Here is an 11,945-nt window from a genome sequence, read left to right as displayed (position 1 = left end):
AAGTAAAGAACGGAATAATGATGACTGCTTTTTGTCAATTGACCGTTCGGTGCCTTCTATTTAAGTATACATGCACACTAGCTTACAATTTTTTTGTTTTTAAACAAAAAGGCAGACAACTGAATGGTTGTTAAGGAGCAATGTGCCTTCACTCTACATGCACGCAGACCTAAACCGATTTATTCGTATTTGGGTCGAGATAGAGTTTGATGGGAGTAATAAGGTTCTAACCAGAAAAGGAAAGCGAATACGTGGAATATGAATTAGTTAGGGGAAAGGGGAAAGCAAAAGCGAATACGTAGTGGGACCCACCCCTAGGAGAGACAGGAATAGCTTTTTTGCAACCCATACAGACTTTTATAGATTGTTCGGACGCGGAATTATCCACACTTGATTCGTCAAACATCTATAATCGCAGATTCGAACTTCGACTAAGGTCCCAAGTTGTTTTTCCTCTTCTTCAGCCATCCGAATGAAGGAGAATCATTTAATTCATCACGAAAAGGCTGCCTGTCTAGGGTTTCGGATTATGATTTCATCAATTATTTGAAGGCTGCAGATCATCCGGATATAATGGAGTCTCAATTAGGAGAGTGCCTTATTCTGGCAACCGAGCGTAGTCTCTCTCGGAGAGCAGATAAGTATGTAGCTGAAAATTGCCAAATGGCGAGATCAACGGGTGAAACCGTACTTACTACTGAAATTGATTTGATGCGGGCCTTTGAATTAGCATTTGGCGTCCCACTACACATTCGATTTCCTGTTTCGAACCCTAATATTCGCTTTCACAACGTGAGATGCGAAAGTTGGTTTCGGGCCACTCTTTGGTAGGAGACTGCTTGATCTGACATCATGAAGCTGTCAGCAAAATATTCTAACGTATCTATAAATGCGGCTAGCGCCTTCGAATTATTGAAATAGAGAGTGTTTTTATAGTCGGGTGATTGTTTTCTGTTAACGAACTTTTTTCCTTTTTTCCCTTTGTTCCAATAATTACTTCGTGCTCAGTCTTTTCATTTTCACTCTATTCAATCTTCTGGTTCATACTTTTCACTTTCGTGCAGGATAAGATAAAATGTACACCCTTATTCTCCTTTAGTTGCGCAAAGCCACCCGAAAATGCTTGACAGCCTCTTTGGGTCTTGATCTCACGTGAAACTGATTTCTTGTTTCTCAGCCAGTGAATTGATTCTGATTTGATGCTTATATTGTATAGTTGTCAGCACGCCAGGACCACCGGGGGCCTCGCAAGGCCACAAATACTTATGTAACGCAGCGCCGATGCTGGGTAAAATCTTGCTCTCTAGTATTCTCATCAGAAATTTCCTGGAGCAACTGGTTCCGTCAAGGTAAACAGCTCAACATCATCACGCTTGGTTCGATTCCGAAACTGTCTCCTACTGACTATGACTTTCCTCCTTCCACTCCAATTTCCCTTCTCTTTATCACGGTGTTTGACGGTGGGCCTTTACTCTAGAAATTGTAGGATGCATTTCTTGGAATCACAATCATTATACAAAGGTCGACGCTAGCATAATGGATATGGCTATAATTTATAATTATAGCACACACACACACACACACACACACACACAGAGAGAGAGAGAGAGAGAAAGAGGGAGAGATAAGAATGTGTGTGTGTATGTCCGTGTCAAGCCGCATCAAAAGTAACTGTTGTTTTCTTCTTTGCAAATCGAATGAATCAAAAATTAAAAAATTAGTCATCGCAAATTGAACCCAGCGAGAATTAAGGTTCGTAGTGAGGTCGGTGTTCCTAGGCTCTTATCGCGATTCGCCACCCATCGAAAAATCCTTCCGACAATTGAGGAATCTTCCCCCTTTTCTTTTCTTGTTTAGAGCGCAGTCTATTTTCTGTGCCACTGAGAATATGCCTCCACGCCGACCGCACACTAAATCCCGGCAAGGCTGCGCTGTCTGCAAGCGGCGCCGAATCAAGGTACATATAGCTTTTCATAAGTAACCAGCTGAACTTATTGCTGATGGGCCAGTCAGTGTGACGAGAATCGACCGACATGTACACCGTGTACCAACTCTGCACGTGAATGTGAATACCCGGAACGGGATATCACATTCATGCCCTCTGCTAGCACAAGGAGGCGAATAACGAATTCCCCAGTGACTTCCTTGTCTTCTCAGGTCAGTCCTGGTTGCGATCCCGAGAATCTCCAGGGTCCATCTGTGAACATGCTTCATATTGAGTTGCTTCATCAATTAGCCACTGAAACCCTGAAATCGCTACATGAGAATGTGAGCGACATGGATATCTCTCTTTCAGAGATGATGAAGCACAGCTTAACAGCACCTTACTTGATTAATGAGCTGCTTGCTTTAGCTGCTCTACACCTCAGCACAATTTGTGCTCAGCGTCGTGATTTTTATCGGCATCATGCCATTCAATTGCAGACCCATGCTCTGAGAATCTTTCATGAAATGAATTCGGAAGTCAATTCGGAAACCGTTGTCCCGCTTTTTCTCTTCACGTCGTTTCTTGGATTACACATGCTATGTGACACTCTCATCAATCGAGGTGGAAATTTCGATGAGTTTCTCGACAATTTTGTTCACTATCTTCGTGTACATCGCGGATCCCGCACAGTAATAGGTGCTCACTGGGATTTATTGGCTGAAACACCACTCTGGCCTATCTTACAAGATCAGACATCCCGATTGAACCAGCAAACTAGCTTGGACCTGGATTGCAACCGGCTGTTCAAACTCATACGAACGTCCGGCCTCGACCCTTCCACTTCCCACAACTACGAAGAGACCATTGAGACATTGCGACTGGCAAAAGCCCCTTCCAAAAATGGGGCCACCTCCCTGGGTATATTCACTTGGCCGGTGGTTGTGCCCTCGGCATACATTGATCTTTTGGCGGAACGCAAGCCAGAGGCCCTAGTAATTCTTTCACATTATGCAATTCTATTGCATTCTCGTCGAGATACATGGATGTTCAGCGACGCTGGTCAGTTTATGATACAGTCTATCAACCAGCAATTAGGGCCCGAATGGGCAGACTGGCTGACAGGTCCGAACTTTGCGTTGGCTAGCTGCTCAACAACAGGTGCTCCTCATCAAGAGGAAATGATGGAGGATCTTTCCAATAGTTGTAAGCATGTGTAAATTATTTTCCCATTTAAACTAATACTATGTCTCGACTTTTGTGTTTGTCATCGGAGACTCGAGTCAAGGTCACCTGGAGACAATCAATCATGGTCATTGTCGGTGACTGCCATATCGGATCCACAGGGGTTAGTTATATTAGGTAAGGGTGGCTTTAATTTGGGGTTTTCTTTTTTTTTATGGTGCTTTGAACCCGCTTATCGTGGAGTTTTGCCCAAAATAAACAAGAACTGGTGAAAGCTCACTTACCCGAAAGTCGCCGCCATAAAAGTCTTCCTCTGGGCATGAGAAATCACACTAGCATATATCATAATCGTGGCATCCACTGCTGGCCTTTGATACGATAGAATTACTAGCGCTCGAGGTGCGAAGACAAGAGAATTATAGCGGAAAAGTGCGATATTTTAAGACGACATGGACCCTTTTCGCATCAACAAGTACAATAACCACCGCAAAAGTTGCTACTAGGTCTGGACACTACGGAAAACAAAATATTTGCAGAAACCCTACAGTATGCTCAAAGCCTTTAAGACAGTTCATTGAGTGCTTTGACAGGGTCTAAACTGGGTTTTCTTCCAAAGGTGGCAGATGAATACTCTTACCATCAACCTTGCTGGTTTCTATGGCACCCAAATCAATATTTTGAACTAGGCGCATCTAAAGTAAAATCCCAGTATATCTGTTAGCTTATGTACACTCCCTTTCATGGCGATGAACAGGTGTCGTTTATATAGAAGAGGTTGGTAATCAATAAGTGAAAAGTTTACTTACGTTAATAGCACATTGACCATACCTGAACTTTGGATTCACGGATTTGTTGTAAACATTGGCACCACAAATTCCGCAAAAGAAGATCTGTATAGTATGCGAGCCGAACCGATATTCCTATATCACATTGGTCATTGATCCTACCGATTGCTCAGGTAATTCATACCTTAAGCGAGTTTGTCCCTTGATGGACCTCCATATCGTCCGTGAACGCAAGCAGACTGCCTGCAATATGACAATAGCTACCTAGATGGCTTTTTTTTAGTCTGGCAGTCAATCGCAAGGTAAAACTCCTCCGCAGGACAGGGGAATATAAGCATTAGGGGGGGTATTTTGCATGCGTGTACATACAGTTGCAAGAGACTACTGTCAATTGTGACAGCGTAGACGGCAGTTTTGCAGAGAAGCGCACAGCCTTGCAATGGCAATTTCCCTTGTAGAGGCCTGCTATAAACTGACCATCCATAGAACCTTGTTTTTCGGGATCTTTAGAATCAGGCATTGCCTAAATAACTCTTTCTGCGTGGCAGGTCCCTGTCTTTTTGTCGTACTAGAGTTATGCTGTAGAAAGAAATATATTATAAACTCAGATTTGAGAACCGAGTGTGAGAAGTGTCCACGAGGAATCGGTTGAATGGAATTTGAACCATGATCGAGAACTGTTGGTTTCAAACGTGGAGCCAGCATTGTTGGGAATATTGTGCACCGCCTGTTGGGACTGAACGGTATTCGGCTTGACTAACAGACCGGCTCGGCGATAACTCAAAAAATAAAATGTAAAGTCCAGTCTCCAGTACGCTAAAATGGCGAAGCCTTGGTTTGAGCATGTTTCACCATGTAATTTTAACGTTAACTAGTAAATTTGCAGTGACATAATAAATAAAATGATGAGTTAACGTAATTCACATGCGAGTGGGCCACCTAGCCACTACCCATTAAATTTAAATGCAATTATCTTAACCATAACGCCATTAAATTCAATAAGCTAAACTCGAGGTCCATTAGGACATGTAGTTAATTTGTGACCCTTAATTCCACATACGCTACACGTCGGTAAGGCTCTCGTACGTGGCTGAGAAGGTGCCGGAGCTGACCCTGCCTCGCGGGGTATCGGTGCTAAAACTGCTTGCTCTGGCCGCACTATTAAGGCGGAAGCCTCTAAAACTGAGAGGCCCTTTTCGGAAGGTATTTGCCTTGTAGAACGAGTCCTTTTTTGCTTCTTCTTCTCGTTTTCAGCTCGTAAATCGCTTACTTCTTTCTCGAGAATAGCTGCCGGTTGCATCGTGATTTGACAGGCCTTGAAAACCTGATTTATCGCGCAATTAAGCGGGCTCGGAGGGCTTTTTGAGCGCTGTTTTAGCAAGGCTTTAATCGAAGAGGCCTGCTTTTGTGATTGTACGTAGTTTGAGGGTGTAGTTAGCTCCCAGTCACTACCCCGGCTCAAGGGGGGGGGTCGGCGTCCGAAAGCAAATATTAAGCTTCGAGATCACTCGATCGGGGTTAAATGGTACTAAACCAGCGGCGTCGAAGCTATTCTTTATAGTCTCTAACTTAAATGCCTCAATTCAGGCGGTCGGGTAGGCTTCGAGGATGTCTAGTTTATCGACGTGCTTGCGTCTAAGCCGCATTTTTGACTCGACAAGCCGACCGTACGCGCGCTTTATTACCGCAAAACAGCCAATATTAAGAGGCTGTTAAAGATGAGACGAGTGCGGAGGCATACAAATTACGATAATATTATAGCTCCCGGAAACGAAGAGTGGGTTCCCCCGGGAATATCGGTGACTGGGGACACACTGGAAGTGTCCCGTCGGCGGACCTTGCGTAACACTACAGCTGAATGGAACTTTGCGACTTCATTCTCTTTATGAGAAATTTCTGGATCTGCTGGAATTTGCTATGTACTTAAAATACGTAGGTATGTTGTAGCGGTCGCACCGAGTTCAAGATTTTGACAATATGCCCCAAGACAATGGGAGGTCTAGAATAATGATTACAAGAGGGGGGCGGACCGGGAAAGGGATTTACACAAATAATGAAAATAATGCTCTTTATTCTTGCGCGACGAAACGACGTTTCCCCAGAAACTGTGGTCTAACGGATTTGCTGAATTCACCTCCCCATCATTCTCTCCAGCTCTTCGTGGTTCGGATCCACCATGACCATCTGCTTAAAAAACCCATTCCTTGCCAGTAGGGACGCCGGAGATCCAAATTCCACTGCCTCTCCATTCTCTAAGACTAATACCCGATCGAAATCCGCTATCGTTCGAATGCGATGTGCAATGACCAGCAGAGTCGTATCTTTGCAATTTGCCCGAATAGAATTCTGGATAAGCTCGTCTGTGCCTCTGTCCACGGCTGAGGTCGCTTCATCAAGAATTAATATTGCTGGCTTCGTGAGCATTGCGCGAGCAAGGCATAGTAGCTGACGTTGCCCATGAGAGAAGTTGAACCCTTCTTTGGATACCGAAGCATCTAAACTGTCCGTGGGCATCTCCCCGGTTATCCTAGTCCAGTGCACTTGACTCAAAACTTGAAGCAAAATGTTATCCGAGTGTTCTCCAAATGGGTCAAGGTTTGATCGCACGGTGCCAGAAAACAAGACTGGGCTTTGGGGAATGATCGCCAAATTTCGTCGCAGGTGAGTGAGCCCAATAGTAGATATGTCAACGCCGTCTATCCAGATTGATCCTTTAGAAGCTTCTAGAAAGCGAAAGAGGGCTAAAGCTAGCGAGGATTTCCCTGCACCAGTTCGACCGACAATTCCTATGCGTTCTCCAGGCTCGACTTCGAAGGTCACATTGCGAAGCACAGGTGGAAGACCCGAGTTATATTGAATTGCGAGATTGTTCACAATAAGATTGCCTCCTGCTGGCCATGCCTGAGGTGGGTTCTGGCCGGTCTCATGTTCCATTGGGAGGTCCGTATACTCCAGTATACGATCCATGCTGTTCATGTCCATCTCGAGTGTAGCATATGCACGACTGAGCGATACCAATGCATAACACAGATGGTTGGTAAATACCAAGGCAAATCCAGCCACTGAGCCAGTGACGTCCTTTCGTGCTATTACTGTCAATGCGGTCACGAGAGAGAACAAAGCACCCAATGCATTGATCCTAAATGTAAACCACTGATTGAAAAGGCCCAAATGCCATACGGCCTGGGCATACTTATCGATGTTCTCCTGCATTCCCGTAATATAATGCTGGCTGCGCTGGAAGGCTCGAATCGTAATGATTCCATCCATGGTGGAGCTGAAGTGTTCGTAAATTGGGCTTCTAGCAAGACATTCGAGGCGCTTGACCTCTCTAGCTGCCGCGAGGTATCTTCGAGTGTAAAAGAACGTTCCGTATAGCAGCAAAATGCCGAAAAGCACTAACATTGGCTGGACCAAAACCGCACCCATGATCACACCGATGCAGTCCATCCCCGAGTTAAGCAGAGTGGTCAGGTCAAGTCCTAACCGAGAGTCTAGGACGTAAAAGTCTGCCGTGAACCTGTTTAGAATTCGACCAACTGGAACCGTGTCGAGCCATTGCATTCGTGTTCGGAGGATAGTATGTAGGAGCCGGCGGAACAGAACAGATGAGGCGCGAAGCGAAATCGTAATAGCAAGATAGGAACGAAGTACTCCAATCAGGCAAACAAACACTGCAAGGGCAAGATAGATCCGGAAATAGTGCCACGCTTCAGCATGGTTCTCGACGGATACTTTTCCTTCAGTCCATATATTCATCCACCAATACTAGTTCCGGTCAGCCATCATTCTAATGTACCGGCACTGTGCTCTAGCTCGCTTTACCTACCTGGGCAAGGATTAATAGATTGTATGCTACATAACAGCCGGCTAAAGTGAGCCATCTAGGCCAGCCGCCGCTATATTCAATGTATCGACGCAGCAGTGACCACTGGGTGACTCCCTGTCCCTGCCTCTCGGTCTGAATGAATTTCTTCTGAGGCGCAATGATACCCCGGCTACTATGACGCTCATCATTCATCACGTCTGGCAGGATATCTTTCTTCGATGTTGATGATAAAAGTGCATCTTGTTTACTTTGCTCCTCCAACAATAAAGACTCGTACCCGTTCTTTTTCAAAGGTGTCAGATAGCCACTTGCTTGAAGGCCCAGGACGTTTCCAGCATACTTCGCTCTTCCAGTTTCTAGTCGTACTAAGTAATCCGCCTTCTCAAGGGAGACTTCAATGTTGTGAGTGATCAGAATCCTGGTTCTACCTTGGGCCAGCTCCCCAGTCAAGGCATGAACTAGCAAATGCTTTGCCGTGTGCACATCCACAGCGCTAAATATGTCATCAAGAAGAAGTACTCCAGCTCGTGAGTACAAAGCCCGCGCCAGGCTAATTCGCGCCTTTTGCCCACCGCTGAGGTTAACACCACTGGGACCAATATCGGCGAGGTCATGACCTTCGAACTCGTTCAGGTCGTGGAACAAGGCACAGGCATAGAGTACCTTTTGGTATCTCCGGGAATCCAGAGATAACCCGAAGAGAATATTCGAACGTACCGTTCCGGCCTCTATCCACGGGGTCTGGGCAACGTACGCAATCATTCTGTCGATAACCCAGGGTGTCCCAGAAGAAAATGGGGTATATATGTCGTGGAAAGAAGGGTTTTTTGGTCGTTTCACCGCTCCTGAGCCAATTTTACATTCTCCCAGAATAGCCGTCAACAACAGACTTTTTCCAACACCAGTCGGACCACATATCAAGCTCAAACCTTGATGTGGAAAACTTATATTAACTTCTTGCAATACTCCTTCCTGGAATACTCCTTCCTGGTCCAATGAGGCAGCAGAGTCGTATTGTATGGTGTCAGCGGTTATTCCAACTCCGCTACAGTGGGAGACATGCTGTTCCGGCTCGCGTAGTCTTAAAAACTCAACCATCCGCTTGAAACTCACGGATGCGGCTATAACACCTGATAGCAGTTCAGGAACAATACCGAGGGTAAATTGAAGGTATCCAAGTATAGACAATGCAGGGAATGCCGTCGATGGTGTCAGGCATCCGTATAATCTGACGTACATTCCAAGGGAGGTCGCCGAGACGAGCACTGGGCCTAAAAGGTGTAAAGTCAAACTTAGAATCTGCCGATGGAAGACCGTTCTCTGCGCTCGCATCTCGTCATCTCGTAGTGCGTTCATTTTGGCTTCCCATTTGCTCTCAAGCGCAGCAAATTTGATGTATCGAATGCCGTGAAATGCCTCGGTCACGATGCTCATCTTAGCGTCCCGTCCAGTGGCAAGAACACCCTCTGCCGTTGACATCCTTTTGAGACAAGCCGAGTGCATTGGCGAGATCAGCACCAGGCATATAAGCCCCACCGAAAGGCTTTTCCATCCTAACAGTTGACCAAGTAAAATACAAGCAACAATGACCTTGAGAGGTTGCAGTATACAACTGTACAAGAATCCAGCGATTGTGGCTATACGCGGTGCATCGATGGCTGCTAAGTTGATAACATTTTGGGCCTCGGGACAGCCAGCTGTTTTTTGCTTTACATTGCTAGACAACGTGAGTCTAGTGGCTTTGTCGAAGAGAGCCATGGTTAGTTGTTGCGTCATAGGAACCGAGACTCGACTGTGAGCAATCCACAGCAGCCAGTTTTCGAGCCACGATGGCATCCATATGCCAAGTCCAAGAAACACTGCCCATCTTACCAGCAACATATCGTGTGTCTGTCCCTCAGTGCGCAATTCAAGCAATCGTAAAATCTGCCCCAAGGCTATATGCGGTGCGAACGCCAGCAGCGCTAACGGAAAAGACAAGACAATCTGGTAAAAAATGTGGCGCCGGTACAAACGCAGTAGGACGCGCCACAGACTTCTGTTTGGTATTTTCGCCTGATCAAACGCATCCTGGAGTGTTCTTGCTCGAGTCTTGTCATTTAGTTCCGGGAGACATTCGAGATTAATCTCTATATTGCTCCCGAGCTTTATGACAAGGGAAGTTACCCAGCTGAAAGAAAGATGTCCAAGAACTGAGGATGAGCTTTCACCATCAACCATCCTACCATGACGGGAGGCCTGATGGCGGCGGGGAATGGAAAGGCTGGTTAGCATTGCCATGGCGGCAAAAGTTATCTGAGGATATAGCAGAATTGAGATATCATTCTCTGAGACCTTTGCATAGGGCCTTGTGTAAAGCTCCACGGTTGTGACGGCAGTGGTGACACCACAGCTAATGCCTCCTTTCAGACTCATCACATACCGCGGAGTCTCCATCGACTCCGTAGCTAAAGAGACATACTGAAGCAGCATCAGCCCCTTCATAAATCCATTAGCCTTGAGAGCGATAAGTTGTAAAGGGTCCTTACTTACCCAGATGATGCATTGTGTCCATGATTCCGTTGTGAGTTGGCCATTCTGGCTATTCGTGGCACGGACAAAGGCGACTGCAAATCCGCCAACAATCATAATTACGAGAAGCCATGGGCGCAGCCGCCCTCTTGTTGATGTTGTTGAAAGCCAAGAGGTCTTTGGTTCTGTCTCGCCAGCGCCATCGTTGTACACATGGACGCGGTTCCCGCCTCTACCGACAAATAGGTAGAGGACGGTCTCTTTTATAACCGGCAGACTTAGCTGGAACACCAATGCCAGACCAATAAAGTGGAGCAACATGCAAAGCCTTTCAACACGAAGCATCCTGCGTGATTTGTGTGGTGGGCGTTACACCGCTAGCTCATTCAAGGGGGAGGGAGGATAAACAATTTCGGGAGGTTAGCATTCCCTAGGGATGTCACGAGACAAGGGATGAGCCAACGCTCAAAGAGATCATCGGGAGCATCTACAGATTGATTGAACAACATCTTGGCTATATGCTTGCATACAATTGCCGCCACCATTTCCTGTCCCAGCTTCAGCATCCTCCACCATCCGACCTCTCCCTTTCGCGATCAATTTGCTTAGATCATAAACCGCACCAGTGCCAGCATTCCCGATGCAAAAATCGCTTTCCCACCGTAGGACTCGTGGCCGAATTACTGACCGATTCTAATCGTTGGATTTAGAATAGGAAATATCAAGTGCAAGAGGCTTCAATGCTTACCATCGACCAGGGGTTTACACAAATCCTCGTAATCATCGAATACGCGATCGACTTGCTTCTCAATGTCTGATTCACCATCGCATTTCTTCACGACACAATTTTCGATCTGCTTGCTAGTGTTTGTATTCAACATAACGTTTTGGTGCAAACACAAGATCAGACTTATTGGTGCTGGACATGGCATTTCCACCACAGTCCGAGCCCACGAGGTTGTCGTAGTAATCACGCCAGCAAGGCTGCGCATAGGACGAAAAGCCAGCGCCCACGGATTCAAAAGATTGGTTACCAGCAGCCATGACCATAGTCATGAGACTACATAGAACGATTGCAAAGGCGCGCATGGTTGAGACAGAGCGGAGGAAACGAGTCAAGAAAGTTCTGGTGAAGTGAGGCTGATTGATTCGGGGCCCATATTATGAGAGTAGAGAAACTCCCTTTATACTAACAACTGTCTCATAATCCTTCTACGACCATAAACTAAAACGAGTGACTAGCCGCTGCGTCTCAGCATTTGCGCCCCTAGATTAGAGGACAGGGGATCTCGAAGAAACTCGCCAAGGTACTAAGCAAGTAGTCAATGGCAGCTCAGCCCTATTAAGTGATCAGGAAGTTTGCTCGAGAGCCCCTAAGTTCCACTTGGGCTTTTGGGGGGCAAGTCTAGCATAAATTGCAACCTCAATCGGAGGAACAAGAAACAATTGAGTAAATTACGGAGTAGAGACCAGAGGGAGAATAAATGGCGGCTCCGGGTGGGCCGCAGCCGCCAAGCCTCGCGAGTCGGTCCAGCGGCGTGGATCATGTGATCCGTGACTGACTCAGGTGGACGCGTTGTTGTGGGAAGCGATGGATAGATTGTGTATTGGGTGGCCGGTGTGTGGTCACTTAACAGGTTCCAGGTGGGCTGAGGTCGATATTCGGCTGCCTGAGACGAAAAAGTTGATTATTCAGCACGGTGGGCCACAT

General features: G+C 46.4%; 1 protein-coding gene across 1 annotated transcript; it reads left to right on the top strand.

The window, feature by feature from the left end:
* Positions 1-1,888: 1,888 nt before the first annotated feature.
* KD926_004691 (Zn(II)2Cys6 transcription factor domain-containing protein) lies at positions 1,889-3,144 on the top strand (the record flags this gene model as incomplete). Its single annotated transcript, XM_053095296.1, has 2 exons — positions 1,889-1,957; positions 2,014-3,144. 2 exons carry the CDS (start codon positions 1,889-1,891, stop codon positions 3,142-3,144), a joined length of 1,200 nt encoding a protein of 399 aa, XP_052950017.1.
* Between the last annotated feature and the right edge of the window lie 8,801 nt (positions 3,145-11,945).

This window comes from Aspergillus affinis (assembly GCF_023601865.1).
Source record: "Aspergillus affinis strain CMG 70 chromosome Unknown NODE_227_length_25533_cov_88_935654, whole genome shotgun sequence".
Lineage (NCBI taxonomy): Eukaryota > Fungi > Ascomycota > Eurotiomycetes > Eurotiales > Aspergillaceae > Aspergillus > Aspergillus affinis.
This window is presented reverse-complemented; position numbering and strand designations above follow the sequence as displayed.